The sequence below is a fragment of the Morone saxatilis genome, unplaced genomic scaffold (genome assembly GCF_004916995.1).
Source record: "Morone saxatilis isolate NCDOM2014 unplaced genomic scaffold, NCSU_SB_2.0 Contig15, whole genome shotgun sequence".
NCBI classification, from domain to species: domain Eukaryota; kingdom Metazoa; phylum Chordata; class Actinopteri; family Moronidae; genus Morone; species Morone saxatilis.
Genome location: NW_023339707.1, coordinates 19,272,259 through 19,297,441, shown reverse-complemented (window position 1 = coordinate 19,297,441; position 25,183 = coordinate 19,272,259). Strand labels below are relative to the sequence as shown.

The 25,183-nt window shown below is 40.1% G+C and overlaps 1 protein-coding gene across 2 annotated transcripts in view; it reads left to right on the top strand.

Annotated features, from left to right (window-relative positions):
* The window catches only part of scube3 (signal peptide, CUB domain, EGF-like 3), a 72,414-nt gene extending 47,443 nt beyond the window's left edge, over positions 1–24,971 (top strand). The window contains exons 7-23 of one of the 2 annotated variants that reach the window (XM_035657116.1): positions 376–423; positions 5,380–5,496; positions 7,238–7,360; positions 12,058–12,174; positions 16,894–17,016; positions 17,165–17,281; positions 17,381–17,476; positions 17,596–17,712; positions 18,639–18,800; positions 19,021–19,224; positions 20,124–20,285; positions 20,384–20,551; positions 20,653–20,814; positions 20,899–21,096; positions 21,222–21,374; positions 22,446–22,525; positions 22,814–24,971. In XM_035657116.1, coding sequence (XP_035513009.1) covers positions 376–423; positions 5,380–5,496; positions 7,238–7,360; positions 12,058–12,174; positions 16,894–17,016; positions 17,165–17,281; positions 17,381–17,476; positions 17,596–17,712; positions 18,639–18,800; positions 19,021–19,224; positions 20,124–20,285; positions 20,384–20,551; positions 20,653–20,814; positions 20,899–21,096; positions 21,222–21,374; positions 22,446–22,525; positions 22,814–22,966 — 2,300 coding nt within the window. In that variant the 3' untranslated portion in view covers positions 22,967–24,971. The remainder of the gene's footprint in view (positions 1–375; positions 424–5,379; positions 5,497–7,237; positions 7,361–12,057; positions 12,175–16,893; positions 17,017–17,164; positions 17,282–17,380; positions 17,477–17,595; positions 17,713–18,638; positions 18,801–19,020; positions 19,225–20,123; positions 20,286–20,383; positions 20,552–20,652; positions 20,815–20,898; positions 21,097–21,221; positions 21,375–22,445; positions 22,526–22,813) is intronic. The other variant, XM_035657117.1, reaches the window with a different exon arrangement.
* Positions 24,972–25,183: the final 212 nt, after the last annotated feature.

Genomic DNA, 25,183 nt, shown 5'->3' with positions numbered 1-25,183 from the left:
ATCAATAAAGTAGCTAAATATGTTACTGTACATGATCAGACACCGCTTCTTCAGGTTGTCCTCCCACCCCTTTGGAAGTATAAGGCAGAGGTATGATCACATCATCTCTTTCAGGCGTGACAGGCTGTGTTCCCACATAATTTCCCAAAAATCTGTAAGAAAAGGGAAGACACCTGGAAATCATACCTATTATTTGCGCAAGGTATCATGGGGCTACAGAAATAAGGTGAATATACAGTATACCTCATCAGATTAGTTCTTGTCACATGCTCATGATTTATATAACATGCGAATGGTGCGTGGTTCAAGTGTACAGAGAACTAAAGTGGTGTTTTTACAATGTGTGCGTGTGTGTGGGTGTGCGCGTGCATGCAGGGGAGAGGAGTGTCCCGTCCCCGGCAGTCCCACAGCCGTTCCCTAATGGTAAATATGTGTTCCTCTGACTCCTCTCTCTGGGGGTCTGTGGGTGTGGGGAGTAGAGGAAGCTAACCTAGCAGACACTGACCAGGCTCTTCCCCTCCCCACAGGGGCATCATCCTTCTGACCCTTGATCTCTGACCCCACTCCCCCCCACACCTTCCTCTTCCTTCTGTGAATGCCCTCTCAATAACAACCGCTGGCCGTGTCAAACCACACCTTTTCAAAACACAGCTGCAAACAGGGCGCCTCTGACCAGCAGCAAGATCATTATATAAAGAGGCAGGGATTCACTGTATCTAATATTATTCATATATCCTTTCAAAATCATCTCAACTCCTGCAGTCAGTCTGACAGTGGTGGGACTAAGTACATTTTCTAAGGTACTTACTTACTATACTTCTTTATAATTAAGGCCCAAAGAGGCAAAATGATCCAATATTTCACACTAAAGTTCAAATAATGAACACAAATTTGTGTAGAAGAACTGTTTTGTTAATTTGAACCCTTCTGCATTAATCATAAAACAATGAATGACCCTTTGGAGCGGCCTATTCCCTCAACTAAACTACTGTACTGTAACTGTATATAAAGTAGTTAAAACTAGCTCCACCATGACTACCTATAACAGTAAGTAGAAGCTGTTTACTCATTGATTCATCAGTAGTAAGGATCTAATAATGTTATATATAATAATATGTCAGTCACTGGATATTTTACATATACTAAGACATATACAATTACTCTTCTTGGAACAACAATGTGTGTCTGATTATGTTTTGTTTTATGAAAAAAAACAAAGTATAGCTCCACTTTCAAATCCTCAAAAGGGCATCTACTCCATCTACCTTGGTAAAAATTCAAGAATCTTTGAATATGAACATTGTGTTTTCCTGCTGGACACTCTCATTCTCACTCCATTCTCAGTGTTTGTGCACTGGTGGCTTCAAGTTTCTACATCACATTAATAGTTTGTCCTGGTCCAGTATATATAGATCCATACTGAACCGACCTGACTTCCAAACTATTAATTACAAAAGTTTATTGGCTTATAATACCTCTGTACTTAAATACTTGCAATGGAGTATGTAATGGAACATTTACTTAAGTAAAGGATCTGAATACTTCTTCCACCACTCAGTTTGATTGATGTACTGATTAAGGATATACTGTATTAGCACATTAGCCTTTGTCAAAAGTCCAAAACACCATCAGTTTAACTGTGATGGCTTTTAAGAGGCAGACCAAAGACTTTTATTTGTGTTTTGATACGACTGAAAAGAGTGAAATTAACCTTGCACTGTTTCAAACACACGGCCGTGGTGTTCTTAAACTCCATCATCACGGCCTATTAGCTTTGGTGAGGGAGCCAATAATGTGTCCATGATTCAGCGCTGCTTCATACAAAAGATTAAACCCAGAATCCCTCTAAACTAGCTTTTTCATGCACATGTAATCTTGTGCCCTAAAATGGTGAAAATAATCAATTGCAGGGAATATATCCATGTTATTCTTGTCCAGCTTCTCCATCTATTTTGTGGCCAAAAGTAATTTGTTTCACTACATTTGCAGTAAAATGAACAATGGTGCTTTGGAGGAAAAAAGTGTAGTTTTTGCATTTTGATAATATCAATAAGACTATTAAGCCCAATTTTCAGGACAAGCTGTGTTTTAATAGATATTGCAAAGATGCCAGGAAAAATAAACTCATAAATCTGCAAGGATGTATCAAACCTTGATACATCAAAGAGATTTATGATTTAATTATACCATGTAAGAGACTGAGGGAGGAGGCTTGCTCTCACAGGAGTAGCCTGTTCAAGGTAAGAAGCGAAACAATAGTGTTTTAAGTTACTAGTTGTTACTACTGTATGTACACTGAGTTTCCCACATGCTACAATATAACAGACTGACCTATTTTAGAATTTTGTGTCCTAGTTTCTGTTTTTTTTTTTTTTTTTCAGAAATAGAAACATTGGAGCAAAAGACATATTTTGCATCCTCCTTTATCAGTTTTTTTTTTTACTGTACCATGCTGAAACCAGTTTTGTGGTTTACTTTCACAGTTGCACCTCTAGAGAACATTAACAAACTGTTCTCACTGGTTTTTATTGTGTGGTTTAAGGTTATTGAGAGAGCGTTCACCTCAGAGCTTTAGTTGTTTTTTTGTCTGATAACAACTCTACCTTCTGAATAACTTTACTGCAGCTGCATGTTTGCTGTTTGGTCAAGAAAACTAAAAAAGAAAAAAAGAAGATCCTTTTCTCCAAAGCCATCTATTCCCGGTGATAAACAAAGAGGGAAACTCTGTCTTGTGCCTCCTCCTTGCGAATTCTGTCCACTCACCCGTTGACGTATTTTGTTTGCGGTTGTCATAAATGGCTGATGACAAGTTGCATTGAGGTTGCTTGTCAACAGTTGTGATGTTAAGTCAAGAAGTGCTGCAGCTAGAAATCCTGTGGCTTCTGTTAAAAAATTATCTACACAGTCTGCACCTCTCTGTATGAAACATATACTGTAGAGGCTCAGCATTAGGCCAAACACCCAGCACATCACATCGGAGAATATTTACAAAAGTCTGCCCACTGTTACTGTAATTGCTGGTCCCAACCCGATGCACTGTAGATGTGGCTGGTGTGCATCCAAAGCACACAAACCCACACACATACCAGAGTGTGTGTCTCTACCCTGTTTTCACAAAACCATAATGTCAGAAATATTTCTTTGCTCTCTTAACACATGATCATTACAGTTTGGTGAGATGGCTGCCTGACTAAGCATTTTGGAGGCATGTCCTGACACTGTCTTATCGTCTCGCCTGCCAACTGTCTCTGCTCACACTTTGCAATTATGTGAACCCACAGTGCTACACTCTCAAGCCTGGGTTGGGACCGGGGTATTAACTGGAAGCCCCCCTCCCTCTGCCCAATACTCTATCATAAGCTATCTATCACTCTCCTGCAAAGGATCAGAGGCAGAATAAGTGTGTTCTCACCTCACAGAAAAGGACTTCAGCTCTGAAGTACATTAAAGTAAGTGTAACTTTTGCTTAGCTGATACAGTGGACACAAGTGGGACTTATGGGGCAATAGTAAATGCCAAAAAGTAGAGTAACATTAGCACAATTAAAGAAGAGTCATAAAGTTCTCAAGTCACAACTAATGTCAATTACACAGCAATATCTATGTAAGGGTTGCTAACAGTAGCTACATAAGCCACCAAAAGCTACCAGTCATACCAGACCTGGTAAAACCCTTGAGTGTATTAAGTCTAACAAAGTGTGTTATAAATTAAAGCTGAGCCACCCAAAGTGGGGCCTGCAGGCCAAAGTCAACCTGCCGTATTGTTAGAATAGAAATTGTCTTTTTATTTTCTGTGAGATTAAATGCTCTTTAATAATGTAGGATCTCTAATTATTAATTGTTTTCCATAATTTGAGCTTGGCTCACAGGGACAAAAAGTCAGTCAATTAAGGGAACTCGGGATCTTTGGGACCATTTTGCGTCTTAACAATAGCTGTTTGTCTTTGATTCATGGCCCAACATTAAGTTTCGGATTTTGCCATCCAAGGGGGAAAAGTTTAGGCAGCCCTGAATTATACTTTTTAATTGTAAGTGAAAGATTAGTTCTTCTTTTTCATAAAGTGTTTAATTTTTATTACATTTTTTTGTCCCAGTATATTAATGCATCATGTTATGCCTTCAGCAACAACATCCACTGAACTGTTTTGAGCTGTTGTCTATGAAACGGCTATAAAACATAAAATTACATCACTGTAAGCACCTGTTTTGCTTTGATACATAATTCTAGTCTACAGTTGAATTTTTTTTTATTTGGAGAAAGAAACTTTCATTATTGCTGCTGCAGGCAGTGCAGTTTTAGATTTAACTGAAGAGGATTAGGTTTCTCCCCAAAGGGATCCTCATTCTCTATAAAAAACCAGTGGGGCTGCATTCCCTCTTTAGTGCCACGTGTGAGCTGCCATCTCCTTGCCAGTGTGAAGTCTTCGACTAGCCCAGCTGTGCTGGCTCCTTTTTAGAGGAGCTGCCAGCCAGCATCCTACAGCCCATTAGAGAGAAGTGATGACCAGTTGCCTTACAGCAAGTTAAAGTGATTGTTCCAGATCGCAATACGGTTTTTTTATTTGTTTTTGTTCTGAAGTGTGTGAGGTTTTCTATAAAGCTGCCAAAAACTATTAAGGCACACACCAGTCTCCCTTATATGAGAAAAAAATTCTCCTGCACTGTTACTTAAAATGAAAGTCTCAGTGAAATTTGTCACTGTCTAGAGAAGAGACCTCAGCTATCCTGTCTTGACTGACTACCTCCCTTTTTCAAATCAGTCCAGCCAACACAGGGGCCAGGTAGCTGAAATTGCTTTTTTATCCCCAAAATGCCTGGAAGGTTTTGTCAAAACCAGGAAAAAGTGGTGTTTTTGTCCGCATCTGTCTGGAAGTCAAACCTCTGCCCTCATGATGGAGGGGAGACAGATGCCCTACAGTACAAAGGACTTTTAGAGGTCGTTATTCACCTTGACCAAAGAAAAGCAAACATGCACACACCTACATACTTTTCAAACACATAGAGATAATGTGTAAAACCTTATATGTGGCTGTGTTGGTTGTTGTATGTCTCTCTCTTTTCATTATTCACAATCATCTCCTCAATTCCCTCACTGTTAATCCCATCCGGCTGCTGCTTTCATGATTCTGTTCTCTATTCTTGTTTCTTCTTCATTTCTTCTTCATTCCTAGGACCTGAAAGCCTGCTCCGCTTCTTATTTCTTGCTCCTGTTTGACACAAAAAATGAATGCTGATTATAATAGTGTGCCTTCTCATTTCAACTGTAATGCCAGTATGCATGTACCCTGTTTTGATGGGGAGAAATAAGTAGGTCAAGACAGTATCTACGGTGTATTTTTCTATGGAGTTTGTCTGACTGTGTGTGCTTGTTCCCCTGCAGAGACCTGTGCAGTGAACAATGGCGGCTGTGATAGCACATGTCATGATTCAGTGACAGGAGTCCGCTGCAGCTGTCCTGTTGGCTTCACTCTGCAGCCGGACCGCAAGACCTGCAAAGGTAAAGCATCGCCATTCAAACTGCAGCTGTCCAGCTGTCCAGCTGTCACCAAATGAATCTCTTGCTTGTCATCTTGCCAGACACATTGGAGCTTCTGTCTCCACCTGGAGCTCACAGGAATTATTATCTAGCTATTTACCCTGTTCCCACCCTCCCAGTTAGCACATTTCTCAACTTGCTAGTTGGGTTTTCTCTCTATAGACTACATTATTATTGTTTTGCACCCACAAGTGCTCTTGCAATGTCTGCATCCTTACTGGTGCCACCAATCTTGGACTACTTTCTGCTTTTCAGCTGCATATTTTTGAGTAATATTTTGTCATGCCACCAGTTTTTCTTGACAGTTTTTCCACTACATTACCGTCACCCTCCTTTCTGAGTGTTGACAGAGCATCCTCAACTCAAGCAACCTGCATACTGTAGCAAGTTTTTCTATTACGTCTAATAAAATCAATTCCAAACTTTAGGGTAAAACTGAGAATTATATTAGGAGACTAAGAAAACAAAGGCACTACTGACTGTCTGTCAGATTTTGGGGAAAATGAGGACGATCTGTTTTTCCAGAAAAGCAGGAATAGAAATCTGTCAGCTTTCTATGGCTTATAATGTTAGACTAACAACTCTGATAAAAGTACATTGGCTTATATTAGTTTGGTTTGAGAGGAAACAAGAGGAAAACAAACCCAGGAAGCTCTGGCACAAGAAGACAGGGGCTCGCTGCAGGCTAGGCACTTCTGAAGAGCGGAGACAAATATGGAGCAAGGAGGGGATTATTTTATTCCATTTCTGATGCATTTATTTCAACCAGATGAGACTCCCTCAAGAGACAGACGCCTCATTTGTGATGATGATTCAGAATTAATCAGAGCCGCTGCCAAACTTACCAAGGCAGAGTACCATCAAAAGGGATGAACACATGATATATCGCTTTAGTATTGGCTACAGAAATAAAGAGCAGAGTAATCGGAAGGAGATGGACAATGACGATTCCAAGACCTTACTGCCAGGAGGCTTTAATGTGTGAGAGCTGCATCCCATTACAGCCACACACAAACTAACTTTAGCCCTTCTGAGGGCCAGTAAGGACTGTCTGTAAGACTATGATGGCAAAACACATAATCATCCTATTTTGCATGATTCTTCACCTACAGCCTAACTGCCCTTGTTTTATATCCCAACCTCACAATTCATATTTAACAACTTCTCTTTTATTAAAGTTGCTATAACCAATATATTTATATTAACAGTGGATCACATGACTGCTTAGCGATTCCCAGTTCCCCTCAGTTCTGCAGAGCTTTTCAGCATCTTCATTGTTTTGGTTTTCTCACCACTTTCACCAAGCGTGGTCTCCCGCCGACACACGGTCAGCTGTTTTGAGCAAATAAGGTCTAAAAATCCTCTGTACTCTATAAACAACAGACAAAGTTAGTTACTGGCCCATGAACAGAGTCTAGCATTTAGCAGCTATTTATCTCAGGAACTGGTGCAGACCAAAAACAGAGCTTAAAGAGAGAATATTTGACGTATATGTTCATCAGGATGCCAGAAACACAACTCCAAATGAATGATAATGTTGCTCCGTGACAAGACTCGATGTGAACTGTTTGCTAACAAGAAAAATATGTCACAGCTTGTTTCCAATAGTCAAGAAAATCACACATTGCAGGTTCAATTTTAATTTTCTCTCCTTTTCTTTAATTTGATATATCCACTGTTCTTAATGATTTTCTGTTCACAGACATTGATGAGTGCCGTCTTAACAATGGGGGATGTGATCATGTGTGTCGAAACACAGTGGGCAGCTTTGAGTGCAGCTGCAAGAAAGGCTACAAGCTGCTGACCAATGAGAGAACTTGTCAAGGTACGTAGGCCTTTTCTCTACCTTTTGCTACTTAACTCTTGTGGACTACTACCCAAAACCATGTCCTCAACAAAAACCCCCAACATCTTATAAATGTTGTTTTTTTTTGCATTGTTTAGCAAGAATAGTAAACCAAAAATGTCTTCCTGGTGACGCAAAAATACATTCCCTCCAACATACATAGACGCCAAACCAGACCTCTCTGCCTTGTTTGTCTGTTACATTTGGTGGTAGCCATCGCTCAGCAGGGGCTCGGAGGACTAGCAGCAAAACAAATAAAGAGTTTGCCATGGCCGAACACAGGTGTGGGGAATTAGAGTTCCAACTCTAAAACCTCTGGTTCTTGGACGAATCAAGCCACTACAGAAACATCTGGTGAAAGAAGACAGGCAGGCTAGAACTGCGGAGCCGAGTTCAGCCTCTCTCCGAGTGGAAAAACAGATGACATGCTATTCTTTAATTTTCTTTTCTTTATTGATGTGGTCAATCAATATCCAGCCTGGTACACATCAACGTCATGCAATGGGTTTAGAATTGCTGCACTGAATCACACCACTCTGTACACAGTACATAAACATCTTTGTGGTCAATGAAAATATACAGTGTGTCGCTGTGCTTTGCAGCCACTTTCCTGTCACTTCAGATCTATTTCCCCTTTCTCTCATTATTTGGAGCCGAACAATGCGATGTTTATTTTGCCCAAATAACACAGATAACTGAGTAAATGTGGTCTGTGCATGTAGGAATGTAAATCACAGCTTGTTGTCTGTGGCACCATGCCTCAGCCAACTCAGTGTGCTGTTTGGGTGCACAGGGGAAACTTTGGAACAGTCTTGTCCTTGTTTGGGGCTGTGTGTTTTGTCTGGAGAGAAGGGCTGTGATAAAGCTCACCTCCTGTTGAGTGAGGTGTTGCCAGATTTATACATACTCCACACTACTGAGTCACCTGTCTGCTCCTTATCCTGTGCTCTCATTCCTTTCATTTTTCTCACCCGTGGAACGAGAGCCGGACAAAACAGAAGCAGAATGCCTCTCAGGCTGAACTTTATCTTAATGATTCCTCTTTCGATTCTTGGTGTTTTACCCCTTGTGTTATCATGCAAATCAGTGATTAAAGGAGTACTTCAGGGGTTTAGTATTGCACCTCCATGAGACAGACAAGAGACAGACTGGAAAAAGAAAATCAAAATCAAAGCAGCAGAGGCAGAAATATCCTGACCTTTAGTATCTAGTATGGGACGAGCTCCAAAAACAGTGGATCTTACATTTCCCATAATGCAGCTCAATTTACACTTAATAGTGTCAAGAAATACTATGGTATTAAAGGTCCTTGGCATGTGTCTGATATAAACACCACTTTATATGTTTCTGACGACAAATTCCAGTTGTATTGTAAATCCCTGAAATTAAAATAATAATAAATCTGCAAAAGAACTGCTAAGATGTGAAAAACTGAAATTAATTACCAAATTAAAGGTCCAGTGTGTTACATTAAGTTACCTTAAAAAGAGCTGTTTATATCCACAGACACCGACTAAGAAATCGAAAGATTATACACATAGAGAGTACCAGCCATGAAGATTAAAACAGAGATTATACATAACAGATAGAAAAGAAGAAAAAAAAAACCACAAAATAATAATGCTTGACAGTATATTGTGGCCACGGTCAGTTCCCCGGCGGAAGGGAGAGGGTGAAACGAGGGAGTTTTGATCTGCAACTGCACGGCTAGATGCCACTAAATCCTACATGCTGGACCTTTAACTAACCTTCAATTTATGTTATTTTATTTTTTATATTTATTGTTGTTATTTTTAATTGAGGTACGTAAATAGAATTTTCTTATTAGTGTCTTTTAAGAGACCCTCCCTGCCTGCCAGCATCTTTTAAACTCCATGCCTCCAGTTTATAACCCAGGATTTAAAACTAGTTTCTAAGCCCAATTTGAGAAAACCCTGATGACATCAGCATTATTTTCTCTGTTGACTACAGAACCACAGCAGACATTATACATCAGTTTTCATAGGCTGATCTTCATGTGTATTAAATATGTGGAGTGTCCCGTTAAATTTCCCAAACATACTTGTGTGTTTCAGAGGTATTCCTTTGATAAAACAACATAAAATAATCTCTCCATGCATTTCTCTTATGTGCATAAATCCAGGGTGAGCTGCGGCAAATGCCATGCTACAGTACTATAGTTGTGTTAATAAGTGCCTGGTGTTGGGTCATGGTGTTCAGTAACACTTAAACAGACGTTTGCTGTCTCCACGAGGTGTTGAGATGTGTAAACTGAACTCTGGGTTTATCTTGGTTTAAACAGTCATGGTGTTTCCCTGCTGTCAGTGGACCATGGTCCATAAGTCAGGATGGGGCATGTCTTATGAGCCCCTGCCAGCATTCCTCCACCCTCAACACCCTCTAAACCCTCCCTCTAAACCCTCCGTCTCCTCTTCTTTGCACTCCTACTCCATATGAGGGCACTCAGATGTTCATCAGATGCCATGTTTTCTTCAGAGGGAACATCTATGATAGAGCTCTTATCTGTTCTGTATAAACAATACTGACCTTGTTTTAGTTTCGGTCAACCTCATTTGCCTCCGTAGAATTTTATATTGAGCAAAGGTGGAGGTTAAAGTGATAAACTGAATCCTGACACCCATACTAGTATAAGGCATTGAGTGGCCAGATTAACAGAGAGCAAAGAGAGGAAATAATTGATCAAAACTGATTTGTTATTTCCAGTGTAATGCGATATCACTGTTCTTACTTTATCTTTCCATGGTCCCCTGCACGTACATCACCTCATGATGCAGTCTTGCCCACCCACTGCATACTTCACCTTATCTGCCTGGTAAATAAGGGTTGAAGTATCTGGAGTCCCAGATGTCTTCACACATCTACTCTGTAGCGTGACACAACACAAAACGATATAATGATAAGTTGCAGATCGTCTTCTGGCGTCACTTATTGCAACATTTTTTGAGGGTAAACTCAGTCACCACGCCTAATTCCCAGAGGGTTTTCGACTCTTCGCTAAAAAGTGTGCTCAGCTAAGTTTATACTTAATATGCTAAAAATTATCACTTTTGCAATGCTTCATGCACATGTGCCAGCCCATGTTGCTCTCATCTGCCACTGCTGTTATGACCCTCCTGGGGTCAGCAGAGGGGGCATAGAGTGAGGACTGTATGAGTTTGTTTTTGTAAATGTTTTTCATCTTTATTTATGCTCACTTTTGACCTCTCTGTATAAAACCAGCGAATCATGTTTTAAAAGATCACAAAAGTTCGCCTAATTTGGTTTATTTTTTTTATTATTTTTTTTTGTAAAAGTATATTTATTTGAAACCTTTGAACATCTACCTGTGAAATTCCTCCAAAGTTTGTGTGCCCTTTTGTAAACTGATAACTTACTGTAAAAAGCTTTTAATCGACACACATTTTCATCTACTTGATGTTCTCACAACATGCCCGTCAAGTATTAACCTCAATGACTGCCTTCACTGTCTGAGTTCAGCTGTATTTTAGGCTACATGAAGGATTATGCCCAGTGTGAGGATTTTGTGCTTATGCTGTACAACTATGCCAGATTTGTGCAGACATTTATCAGTCTGTCTACTTGGTTTCTTCAAGGTAACCCATTATTTAACTGAACTCCTGTAATTGCTGTGAAATACCTGCGTCATCTGTTTGATGGTAGCTGGCGCTGCCTCATAACCCAGAGGAGGCTCAGATATATGAAAGAATGATATTCCTGGGAAAATCCTGGAAACCTTTCTTAAATTAGCCAATTAGACATCCAGCATGAAGTTAAAGCACATCCCCATTTTCTCCCAGCATGCGCTGCCTGGGCTTGACACAGATTATTGCTGACATTAAAGCAAACCTTGATCGTAATAAAACCAAATATCATACATCTCCTTTAGCTTCAAGTATCAATCCTTATGGTCTTTGAGCCTGTGACATTTAAGCGACTTATCAGGATGCACATGTAAGAGAGCAGAAAAGCTCGAAAAGATTACCACAGAGAGGCTACTGACAGGCAGGAAGTAGCTGTAGCAATGTGAATGTTCAGGTGTGAAGAGGCTGACAACGTTAAAGGGCCAAAGAATAAAAGCCAGCTTCATCCTACAATGATCATTTTTACAATGTTTTGAAACAAATATCTATATGATCTCAGAACAAAAGAATGAAAAGTCAGATGTTGGGGTTTCTAAAAATACTAAATCATTTATGATATGGTTAAGAGGAGAAAGGTGAAGGTGATTGGCAGGTTGTATGTGGAGAGGAAAAAAGGGCACTTCAGCTCCTATTATCAGGTGAAGAGCAGACTTTCTTTTGACTCCTGCTGTGGCCGCTTGGTATTTCAAAAATACTTTGAAAATTCCATTTCAGTGCATCGAAATGGAAAACTGCATGACTCCAGGAGGTCAACCACTATACCAAGTAACAAACAGAAGACGTCTTCCTTTCAAAGGACGCTTTTTTTCCCCCCTTTTTTTTTTGTGACATGTGACTTGACCCACTGTAATTCATGACAAACAATGAATACAATACAGCACTGAAGATGAAAACGGGAAAAAGTGCCATGACAGAGGGATGGAAGAATCCTGTTTGAAAAATCGAAAGATCTTTTTGTGAAATTTGTTGAACAGTTTGAGAAGTTTCTAACAGCATGTCCTTCTCTCCATACAGACATTGATGAGTGCTCTTTTGACCGCGCCTGTGACCACTTTTGTGTCAACTCTGCCGGCAGTTTCCAGTGCCTCTGTCATAAAGGCTACGTCCTCTACGGCTTGGCACATTGTGGAGGTAAGCCAGAATGTCTGTTCCCCCCCACGCCTCGTCTCTTGATTTCCTGTCAATCACTCTTTCTCTGCACCCTACACCTCTCTGCTAACCCTCCATTAGTTGCTCTGGTTTGGCAGGAAAAACATTACTACACTAGAAGTAAATTATTAATGTTAATTTAAATTTCCACTGACAGCTCACATAAAGCTCTCTACAATATGCTGTGTTTAGTAAAGGACCATACCAGATAGTTTTAGCTGATACATTAAAGTATTGTATATACTTTCAATAACTGCTGATTCATAATTACTTTGGCAATCCCTTTATGTTTCTTGTAGAAGCATTATCAGGTCAGTTTGTCTAATACTTTGGTTTATGTCCAGATACCTGCAAAAAATATTCATATCAATCTGTCTTGTACTTTGTGTTTAGTATTAATAAGCCAATGTTAGCATGCTAAGGTCAAGGATATCTTTTTTACCCCCAAAGGGCAATTTGTAGTACAGCAGCAGTAACTACATAACCACATAGCTATCAGACAACAGTAAACAAATAATAAGCCATAATTACAGTACAAAGATCACATAAAATGGTTTAAAAGGCCAATGGTAGCAGGAACAAAAGAGCGTTACAGTCTGTTGGTCCTGCGTCTTGACAGAATGTATCTGTGGCCAGATGGAAGCAACTTAAACTCCTCAGACAGGAGGTGGCTAGGATCAGTCAGGATAGACTGGGCCGCCTTCAAAGACCTCAACTTGTACAGGTGTGGCAGGTCATTTGAGGTCATGCCTGCAATTTTGCTGCACACTTCGTCCTTCCGTTCCTGTTTTTAAGGGGATATTAACCCGTAACAGATAAAAAAAGAAGACTGGTTCAGTAAAACAGGAATAAACCATTTAATTTATTATCAACATTAAAACTTTGAACCTAGTGACAGTGTGAAAATCGAAGGTCAGCTTGTCGTCCGTTACAGTGTCAAGATATTTGTACTGCTGCACAAACTCAACAGCCTGATTACTAACCATCACAGGAGAGATGATCATAGCATTATTCCTAAAATCTAATGTCATCTCTTTAGTTTTGGACACATGTCCAACAAGGACGAATTTTACCAGCCTCTGTAGGGCCAGGATTAGGGTCATCACTACTGAGAAGAGACACAATGACAGAATCGTTGGCAAACGTAATAATATGTTGTCTCATGTGTTGGCTCGGGCACTCATTAGCGTATAAAAGAGATGAGAGGACACAACCCTGGAGCGGTCCAATGGAGGAAAAAACCCTCCATTGACCTTCACACAAGGTGACCTTTCTGTTCAGTCCATCAGTCATCATATCAGGCAGGGATCAATCTTGTGGATGCTCTTTAACCTGTCGGCTAAAATGTGAGGCTGTACATAATTAAAATCTGAGGAAAAATCAATATATGGTGAAGATGATAAACATTATACCTGCTAAACATCACCATGTTAGCTTGTTGATGTTAACATTTAACTTAAAGCACCTCTGTCTACAGCCTCACAGAGCTGCTCGTCGGTCTGTAGACTCTTAGCCTTGTTAGATAATGTATGGAAATCAACTTCACTTGAATCATCTTTAAAGGTAATCTATCAAAGTAAACATTTAGTGGTTCTTTATTGTTCTTCTTTTCACCAGCTGACTCGTAAATCACAGCATCCTAAAAAAAACAAAAAAAACCATGGAAAAGTCCCTGCATGCACCTGCGTTCTTATAATAACTAAATGTAACTAAGTGACTCTGATGGATTACATACTGCATCTCCAGCCAGTTTTAAGTCTTTGCAAGTTTATTTTCAAATGGATTGAAATGAGCTGAAACAGGTTGCTGCCTGGAAGGCAGGAAATCAATCTAAGAACTTACGGTACACTTGGCAGTAATGTAAAGTGTAGACTATTTGTGCTGTAGTTAATGGACTAAAACATGAAAAACTGCAGTTGTGGTCCTTCAAGGTGAAGTATGACCATGTCCATCAAACATTAGTAGGTACCTACTGTACTCTGGTGTGGAACAGATAGCAGAAACAGCCTTTGGTGTCAGGAGGTGGTGTGTGGGGGCGCGTTAGATCTGCCTGGCAGGCAGCAAGAGGCCCGCCAGAGCACATCAGGGTGTTGCGGCGTCCCTTTGATGGAGTGTGTATCACCAGTTAAAATCTGCTGCTGTCTCCAGCGCCTCAGGGCCTCACAGTAGTTCTGGGAGAGACAGAGAGAGACAGCATATGTACTCGAAATACATAGCTTGGCAGTGATTTGTTCTGTGTTTTTTTGTCTGTAGTTTGACAGGTCTACTGATCAGGAATGTTGCAACAGAATGTAGAATGAGGAGTGTTACTGAGACCGGAGAGTGGTAATGTGCAGATGTGTGCAACCATGGGTTCTGCACAAACAGTGCAGTTAGTTACACCCTCAAAAAGTACAAAACTTTTGATACACACCATCTTACTGCAACATGCCCAACTGAGGACCTTTGCTGCACATTATACTCCTCTTTCTCCCTGTGTTTCCTGTCTCTGTCTCTGCTGTCACAATACAATAGTTAAAAATGCCTGAAAAAAGACATTACAGAATGGTTTCTTACTATGCAAGTACTACATACTCGAGGTGGACAAAATAACGGGAACATCTTTGAGTAATAAGCAATCCATTCAAGTGACCCAGCAATAAATACCACATTTTTGAAGCTCATATAGTGCTTACTCAAAACTTGTGGCTGTGAGATGGCTGTAATAGTATAGGATTCTAGGATTCTATTATATTTTACTCTCACTCTATGTATGGTTAGAATTACACAAACTGTAATACGAATGGGTCTAAGAGGTTCATGGGATCCATTCCACACATAGGCAGCTATATTAGCTGTCAGTTCAGGTAATAAAAGCACCAGAATTGGATTTGTAAGGCTTTTACTCACATGATGGACTGTGATCAGGCCACACTGAGCTGCTGAGAGGAGAGGAGATGGTCAGGCGTAAATGAGTCTCTATACCATTGTTGAGAGAGTCAGTGATGAATGATTTCCCCTCGCTTTTCATCGGCGCTGTCGGAACTGTTAGATAACCCCAGAGATTTACGGCGCTCCCTGTTGTACTTTCTCACTCCCGGCCATAACCAAGGTTATGTTATTCCCTGTGTGGTTTATCAAACGAAATATAGCTGCCAAACAATCCAGAAAACTGTGCTCAGTGTTTAACAATAGACTCACCCTAAACAAACCCAATTAGGTCAGTGACCCGCTGTCAAGCATTGTGCCGAGGCCTGTCAACATTCCTCCCAAGTGAGAGTATATCCAGCCATTCTCCCTCTCAGCTAGCAAAACAATCCGCTCATTTTTTGCTTATCTGGTAAGAAAATAGACTCAGAGCAGTTGTGACTAAATACTTAAAGTATTTTCAATTTTCCTCATTTGATCCAGCCAGCATTGACTTCAACAGAAATATTTTCTTCTGGTACTGACAAATGTATGTATGTATACATAGATCCCCCCAAAACCTCACAGAGCTTAAGTTGATATATCAAAGTTTATTGGAAATAAAAAGCTGTCCAGATTGTGCTTCAGAAGATTTTGTCATTACAATGTTGTTTGGACTGGGAGTTGCTGATGTTGATGAATAAGCACACAAAAGTGATTAAAATTTAACATAACATTTCCATGAACTCCCCAACCCATCCCGAAATTCCTCTCCATTACACAAAGCAATTGTTGAGTCTAAATGTCAATTTGTCTTTTTTGTTCTGTCCTTTTCTGTCTTGACTCATCCTCTGCTCTCTTCTGTAAGAGCACGCAAAGAAAAAAAGACTCTGGAGAAAGGTCAGAATACATCTATTTGGTTACATTTCAAGTATGGGAGGAACAAAGAAGTCAAAACAACAGTGGCTGGCAGATGAGCTCCGCTTCCATCAGATATTCATTAGAGTTCTTTGTCCTTTAAATTGAGTGCTTTGATGCGGAGGATAAGCAGCACATCTCACAACATTTTCAAGCAGCCCTGGATACACATCAGCAGAGTGCTGTTGATGAAGTCATCATCTTCTTCAGGGAGTGCAGAGGCACGCAGACTGTTTTTATTCAGGGTGAATAATTGAATGAGACAAGGAAGAGCATTTCATATCAGCAGGCCAGATCATCAATCACTGCCATTATCTCTGTCTCTTTCCCGGTGTCTACGCCGCTTGTCCGCAGCCTGCCGCATCCCCAGCTCTACTCACTAAACTAATTTTCTGTCTGGCGTCAATGGCAGCCAGCCTGCATCTGGATTCCGGATGCTTTTAGTGGTTTTAGCTCAGCATGTGTTTGAAAAGGTGATTATAATTTACTGCTCACCACAAGTCTTCCACGCGGAAGAGCAAAGACGTTTTGACCATGAAATTGAATGTGGCGACATCAAAACGAGGAATCACTTCTGTTTACACGCCAGCACATTAATCTTCCTAGAATGGGACTCTCTGACAGGATAAAGTGAATTGACCCCTCAGGAACTCCTCGTTCACAGCTGTGCTGTTTCTTAAAACGCCAGTTCCTCTTTGATTTCATTCAACAAAATTGACTCCAGATCTTTTCGGATTGACCACATTGTTTCTCGTCAATGAAAATCCTTTTCCTGTTTTTTGCGTCAGAATCTTAGAAAGTTAAATAGGGTAGGTGTGTACAATTAGAGTGTGTGTCATTTTAGTGATACGTATGCGGGTCCACTAAATGTCTACATGTTAACATATTTATTCACAGATATTGATGAATGCAGTATAAATCGTGGAGGTTGTAAATATGGCTGCATCAACACTCTGGGGAGTTACGAGTGTACCTGTCCACCAGGGTACAAGCTGCACTGGAACAGGAAAGACTGTATTGGTATGTAGCCGCACTGCCCCCCTGTGGTTAATTCACGTACACACACCCAGTTAACTCATAGACAGTGCCTGCCTGGGTGATTTCTCTCACTCTTTTAGCTATCTTTGTCAACAGTGTGTGATTCCGTGTGGGTTTTATTGTCCCTCAGAGCTGGTGAAATGTCCTCCTGGACTGGTGGCACCAAAGGCCACTCTGACCTGTAGCAAGACTGGCAAGAAAGAGAGCTGCTCTCTTACCTGTGCCTCCAAGGCTCACTATCTGGCAGGTATGTCACCCACAGTCAGGGCAATCACAAAACACCAAACAGAAACCTTTTTTTAATTTGACATTTTAAACATTTTCTGTGTGTGTGACCTTTTCACAGAGTCTGAAAGCAGCTACTCAGTCAGCTGTGGTATCCCCATCCTGAGAGGGAAGTCCCCTGCAAGGCTCAACTCCAGCAGCAGTCAGAGCTGCATAGGTTCGCTGCCCTCCAGATTCCCATAATCAAGCACTTTTCAACAATCCAGTTCTTGTTTGCTGTGGCTGCAGTGTGATGTTGCAGTGTTCTCCTACCCACTGTGCTGTGTTTGTCTGTAGAGACTTTGGCCCCTCCAGTGAAGCAGACAGCTTCTTTCAAGATCAAAAACGCCAAATGTCACCTGCACCCAAAACTGACCGGCAGGACGGAGGACAGAGGACGGACACTTGGACCAGGTCAGTCTTGATCTGTGTGTGTGTGATGCTGTATCTACATGATGTTATTTGGGGGAATATAAATGGATATACTGAAACAATTAATTAATTGTTTAGTAATTTGACAGATTTTTAGCTGCAACTGTTTTAATCATTTTCCAGCAATAATGCCAAATATTCACCTGTGCCAGCGCTCAAATGTTTGGCTGTTGTTCTTTGTCATATAAGAGGGTTTAAGAGTGATTGTTGGACAAAACAAACAATGTGGTTCTGGCTTTTTACATCTTTCACAATTTTCTGACATTGTATAGACAAAACAATTAGTCTAGCCAAACAAATATTGGCAGATCAACAAAAATCGTTAGTTGCAAGCCTAATATAACTGCTAATGATTTGTCTGCTCCCCTTGAGTCATACCTTTCAAGAAATGATAGTCTTTAACTCTTAAACGTTATAATTAATATGAATGTGTGTTTGGGGCAAGGTTATTATAGTTGACTAAAACTAAAGAAATAAAAATTAAAACTAGACAAAACAATATTTGTTTACTTACAAAACTAACTAAAATAAAATAAATACAAGAAATGTGTTTTTGTCTTTGTCAATTTGTTCAAATTAGTGCTTCAACACAAGAACCACGAGGAAGCATTAGTGCATATGTTTATTGAGTTTGTATTGAGTCATGTTTACATGACTGTGAGTCAGTGTGTTTGTATTGTAAAAGCTATTCTTTAATCTTGCCCCTGACAAATACCCCCAATATTATAATAAAAAACTAAAACTAATTGAAATGAAACTAAAAATAAACATTTTTAAACAATAAAAACTGAACTAAACAGAAAACAAAAACTAATGAAAAATACCAAACTTTAATAAATCTGCTTTGGGGTTGACCGATATATGTTATACAGTATTTCCTCACAGACAACGTGATGTATTGTCCACAGGAGGCGGGCAGCCCTGCAGCAACTGCCTGGTGACATTTGTCAACCTCAAATGTGACTCCTCTAAGAAAACAAAAGGGCGGCGTGCTCGCAACCCCTCTAACAAAGAGGTAACACGCATCACTTTGGAGCTAGAAGCTGAGGTCAAACCTGGAGACACTACAGGTCAGTCAACTTAAACAATACACTGACTGTGTTGATCATTTTACTGTACAAGCAACAGATTATTTATTAGTCAAAGCATGTAAGCTAATGTGCAGTGCACAGTAACGGCTTACTTTTACAATAAAGTCTTTTGAGAAAAATCTCAAAATATGTTATTTTAGTTAGGGTCTTCTGTGTGCTTGTGACTGGAACACAGTATGTTTTATTTACTGATAACCAGGGAGTTGCAATCTCAGCTGCCTCAGACAGCGCATGGAGAAGCAGGTGAAGACGTATATCAAGGCTCTGAAGAAGTCCATAAACCAGGAACGCTTCCTGATCCGAGTTGCTGGTTTGGAGTATGAGGTGGCCCAAAAACTTCCCCAGGCTGCTCCCAGTCAGGAGAACTGTGGCCCGGGCTGGGAGAGGGACAGTGGCCGATGTGGTAAGACCAGAGAGCTAGACCAGGAGTGTGGGTACACCTGTACAGTCTAATAATTCAATCCAATACAACTCTTCTGCCATCTAAGATTCCTATGATGTTTAGTTGTTGTTGACACGGTCATAGAGTTGTCATATGTTTGATGTTATACTTATATTCAGACGTGTTTCGAATATTATGCTCCTCTTATCTAATAGGCCTTTATTACTTATGAATGAATTGACACATTTCCAATCAACAAAAACTGAACATTATGGACTGAACGTAAAGAAAAAGTAGATATTATGGCAGGGTTGATTAATTGGATTGTACAGGTGTACCTAATGAAGTGGCTACTAAGTGTATAGTTTACTGGGTCACTTGTGCTTGTAACTGGGGATGCACCGATTGGGATATTCTAGGCAGATATCGATGTTTAAAATAACAAATTGGCTGATACCAAAGTTTTTGGTCGTTATTTATTCACCCTTTTGTTCCAGAAAAACGAATAAATCTTCAGATATAATCTCTGCCTTGTTACAGCTCAGTCTGTTTCTTTTCTGGTCCAAGATGTGAGATGCAGAGCTGAACAGCTGCTCACTGTCCGTGCTGCTGCATGGAGCACAACGGTATTTGCATGCAATGTTGCGCCAGTGCTGGAAAACTGAGGTGTTTATTTCTTCAGTATCCGATTTGGAATTGGTGATTTCCAAATCGGATGCTGGAGAAATTGCTAAATTGATGCGACAGATTATATAAACACCAGTCACTGACATTGGTGAATGCCATCTTTTTTGCAAACAAGGTGAATATCGGCCAATAAACTGAAAATAAAAACTTGGTTCAAGTTTTGTGTTTATGTTTTAACTGATTAAAGTGAAGTGTGTCATCTCTGACTGGAGCCGTTGTGGATATTCTCTCAGTCAGATGTTTGCCAGGGTCTTACTACCACGGTGAGCAGGAGCGCTGTGTCCAGTGTCCGCCCGGCACTTTCCAAGAGAAGGAGGGGCAGCTGGCCTGTGACCTCTGCCCCGGCAGCGACGGTCACGGTCCCGTTGGTGCACGAAACATCTCCTCCTGTGCAGGTAGTTTAAAGTCCCAGGGATGATTTTAATTATGTAGGTCTGATCTTGTGAAGTGTCCTTAATCAACCGTGTCTCCATGTTGTACAAATCAAATCCAGGCCAGTGTCCGACGGGGTACTTCTCCAGTGACGGGTTCAAACCTTGTCAGCCGTGCCCTCAGGGCGCCTACCAACCAGACTTGGGGCGGACCTTGTGCTTCCCCTGTGGGGGAGGACTGAGCACCAAGCGGGAAGGTTCCAGCTCCTTCCATGATTGTGAAGTTAAAGGTCAGCCTGTGCTCTTTTTATGCAGCCAATGAAAGAAAATGTACTTTAATAATCTCCAAAACTTTCCCCACTAAATGTGTCTTTTTATTTCTACTCTGCAGTTCAGTGTTCTCCAGGTCATTACTACAACACCACAGTACACCGGTGTATCCGCTGCCCAGTGGGGACGTATCAGACAGAGTTTAGACAGAACTACTGTATTTCCTGCCCTGGGAACACCACCACTGATTTTGATGGTGCCACAAGTGTCTCGCAGTGCAAAAGTGAGTATGAAAATAACTGTTTTGTGTTTTCAGATTTCTTATCTATGAGCTGGAAGCTAATTTGTTTTGTTTGTGTACTTCTAGACAGGCAATGTGGTGGTGAAATGGGTGAATTCATGGGTTATATTGAGTCACCTAACTATCCCGGTAATTACCCTGCTAATGTGGAGTGTATTTGGAACATCAACCCGCCCAGCAAGCGCAAGATCCTAATCGTGGTGCCAGAGATTTTCCTGCCCTCAGAGGATGAGTGTGGAGATGTGCTGGTTATGAGGAAGAACTGTGAGTCTCATTTCCAGTTGTTGGTTCAGTGAAATTTAGTGTTTATACTCTAAATAATTGTACCATACAAGGAGCAGTTCTGAAAACCAGATTAGTCACCATTGTCCTTTCTGTGCCCCTGCAAGGGTCAGCCACATCCATCACCACCTACGAGACGTGTCAGACGTACGAGCGGCCAATCGCCTTCACAGCTCGCTCCAGACGTCTCTGGATTAACTTTAAGTCCAATGAGGCAAACAGCGCCAGGGGCTTTCAGATCCCTTACGTTACTTATGATGGTATGTAGCTCATTTATCACTCCAGCAACTATGAACTGTCCTGAGAAACTCTGTGACTCTGTGTTTCTCACTAGTGGTAACTTAGCCATGCAGATAGTTTCAGTTTTATTTGTCCAGCTTTTAAGATATCCATCTCTGAAATTTCCTGCTCCACCCTGATTTCCTTTTTTGTGTTTGTCAACTATAGCCCTACTGATACTGGACACAGATATCAATATTTGTTAAACATTTCTTATGAGGTTTCCTAAAATATATTTTATTAAAGAGTTGTGACTAAGATATGTAATCATGACTTTATTTATGTAGCACTGCTTCACCAAGTCATAAAATCTCCAGGTGTAAAGTGCTTGTAAATTTAAAATACAAATAATTAAAATTTATATAAAGAGCAATTTAAGAAATTTAAATGCAGTAGAAGCACAATTGAAGATTTACAATTACAAAATTAAACAATTTAAGAAAATGCAGTTCTAAAATAATGTTTTGAGGAAAGATTTAAACAAAGGTAAAGCTTTCTTGGTGTCCTCTGGTCAACTTGAGAATTACTAATTTGAGTCTTACCAGAAGGCAGTGGCTCAGATGGGGTCAGACAAATAGTCATATACACTCAGTAGGACATTGTATAGCTGTAAAGTAAACTTGTCACTGTCCTCTGGTGGACAAACAATGTTATTGCGACAGTTTCTAAATCTGTCTTGCAGTCTCTTGTTATTGTTTGATATATCTGCAATAAGCTAATATTGGTTATCTGTCTAATTCTACTCAAAACATTGAAAAAGCATCCCACCTTTCCTGAAACATCTGGAAAATAGATGTTGCTGCCTACATTTTTCTAAATTTCTCTATTGTGAGCACTGCAAAAGAAAATTCAATAAAACCTAAACTATCTACATTGCTAGACGTACCACTAGAGGACGCTTTAATATTACAGTGCATAATTTACTGAAACATCCCATAGGAGATAATAAACTAAGTGAAAGGGAGTGTGTTAATATTATTTCACAAACTCTTTTTGGATATGCGTTTTCAGCATCTCATGAGGTGACTTGTTTCGTGTTTTTCTAAATCCAGAGGACTATGAACAGCTCGTAGAGGACATAGTGCGAGATGGAAGACTCTATGCCTCAGAAAACCATCAAGAAATCCTCAAGGTTAGCAGCTAGATTTCTTCTTACCGTGTTTAAATTTCCCTTTATTTATTGTTAAGACAACCTGGGTATGGTGATTGGTTAAGCAATAAGCTTAATTAACAAACGGTACTTGCATGAGTCAGACGGTAACAGTACATTGATATTGAAAAGATTTGTTAATGTCGTCTGATGAGTGAGTTATTGTTTTCCAGCATTGTGTAAGAGCTTCAAATGTAATTCAAACTGTTATTAAGGATGGAAATATGTGATTACGTGTGGAGTTCACACCCATTTCTTTTTCCTCTACAGGATAAAAAACTGATTAAGACTCTTTTTGATGTGCTGGCTCACCCAAATAACTACTTTAAGTACACCACTCGGGAGTCCAACGAGATGCTTCCTCGCTCCTTCATACGTCTCATAAGCAGCAAAGTCTCCGCTTTCCTGAGACCTTACAAGTAAAGTCACTCAGCTGCTCAAGCACCGGATCGTGAACCCCCCCGACATCCCCGACATCCCCCTCATCCCCCTCCACTCCCCTCCACCTTACAGGCCACATCCCGCAACTCTCGCAGGACTTAACACACAACATACTAGTACGTTTACTCTCTTATTTTCCATAGGCTTTGACAATAAACACTATGCAGACCTGAGAAACACTGAAAATCACTTGTTTCAGGTTTTCTCTCCGTTTCCATTCAGCACAGGTCTGCAATCCTGAGCTCAAGCATTTAGTGGGGGTGTAGAGTATGTGAGTGGATTTGGTTTCTATTGTGTTGTGCAATGAAACCACCAAAAAAAACAAGACGGTAGGAGTGACGTTTTGTGTGTACGGTTTGAGCTTGATAGAGCTTGTTATTGTATTTGCTTAAATGAGTGGTCCAGCTCCAACTCCTACCATTAAGTATGACTGTAAGTGTTGTGTAAGTGTTGTGTAACCCTGGTTCCATCTTCAGTGTCTGTGTGCTGTCCTCGAGGAGGAGCGGTTGTTAAATTCATGTCGCAGCTGCGTTCGACGTCATTTAAAGCCTTACTATATTTGAGCTCTTAGAGCGCTTTCCAGGGGTTCTACTGTTAAAACAGTTAATCTATGTTTTGTTCCATCTGTCTAGACTGTACTGACGTTTTCCAACCTTCAGATAATTTTTGTTGCTCTTTTTTTTGTTTGTTTAAGCCAACTTAAAAGCAGATACAAAAAAGGTGGTTTATCATTCCAGGAACATAGTGGACATTTGGGAGATGAATAACAAAGTAATTGTGAGAACCACAGAAATGAGAATGTGATGTCTAGTGGAACATATCTCTGAGAGAGAGATAGAGAGAAATGTCTTTGAGGGACATGATGTTTGCTGCTTCTTTTAAAAAGGTCACTTTAATTCTTCAATCTCATATTGTCTTTCTGATGTACTCTACACACTAATAGTCTAAAACAAAAAAGGAAGCTCCACATCTAAAAATAATTTAGTTCTTACACACAGTAAGTTCATAATCTCACAATGCCGGTCTGTGGACTACCAGTTTTGTGTTTTTATTTCAATCTTGTAAATAATGAAAATAAATTAGACAAGGGTTGAATTCTTTAATCCTACTTTTGTTTTTAAACGCAGGACCCCCCCCCAAAAAAATAAAAAATAATCACTTTTTGCCCTTTGTCCCACCCATCTCAAATCCAAAGACACCCAGTAACCCTCCAAAAAACACCCCACTCAGAGTTTGTTCTGTCCTAATGAAGACAGCTCTTCCAAAGACCCCCAAATATTTAAACAGTGACTACGGGCAGAGGAAGTTTCCCCATTTTCAGAGAAATACTGTAAAATATTAAGTCTGTCAAAAAAATGTAATTGAGTATTTGGTGTGTATAAGATATTCTTTGCCATTTCAAAACAGCGACCAAAACAGGGTAAAATAAGTTAAGTAAATATCTAACACTTCGCTTCATGTTACGATCTAGTAAAAGGAGTAGTTTAATATTTTGGGAAATGCGCTTATTCTCTTTCTTGCCAAGAGTTTAGATGAGAAAAATCTATACCACTGATGTCTTTACAGTAAATGTGAAGCTACAGCCACGCGACAGTTAGCTTAGCATAAAGACTGGAAACTGAAAACAGCTAGCCAGGCTCTGCCTAAAGATAACAAAATCCACCGAGCAGCAGCTTTACAGCTCAGCTAACATAAAATCAGTACAACATGTTGCAGTTTTACAGGGAGTTGTGTTGCACCATTTCTTGGCTTGGTGCAGTGACTTAAGGAATGACTCTGCAAGAAAGTATTTCCCAAAATTTAGGGACTTCTTTTAAATTCATTACCACCACTGCAGTCAGATTGGTACAATGATAATCCCAGCCCCTTAACCCGTATATTCAACCCTCTAAAAACAAATTGAGTCGATGCCTGCGCTGATATCTAATGAATTTTCTGGGGAGTCATTTTGTCCTCACTTGTGTAAATTTAAAAAATAAAAATAAAATGATTGTACACTTCATATTATGTACCAAATGGTAATTTTAAGTTACTTTAAGATGACAAAGGGATTTCAACAACATTGTCAAAGCTAAGGGCGATACTGGGCCAAGCCACGAAGATGTCAGTCTGAATATTCCTCTCTCTATATATATATATATCTATATATATATATATATATATATAGATATATATACATACACATACATATACATACAC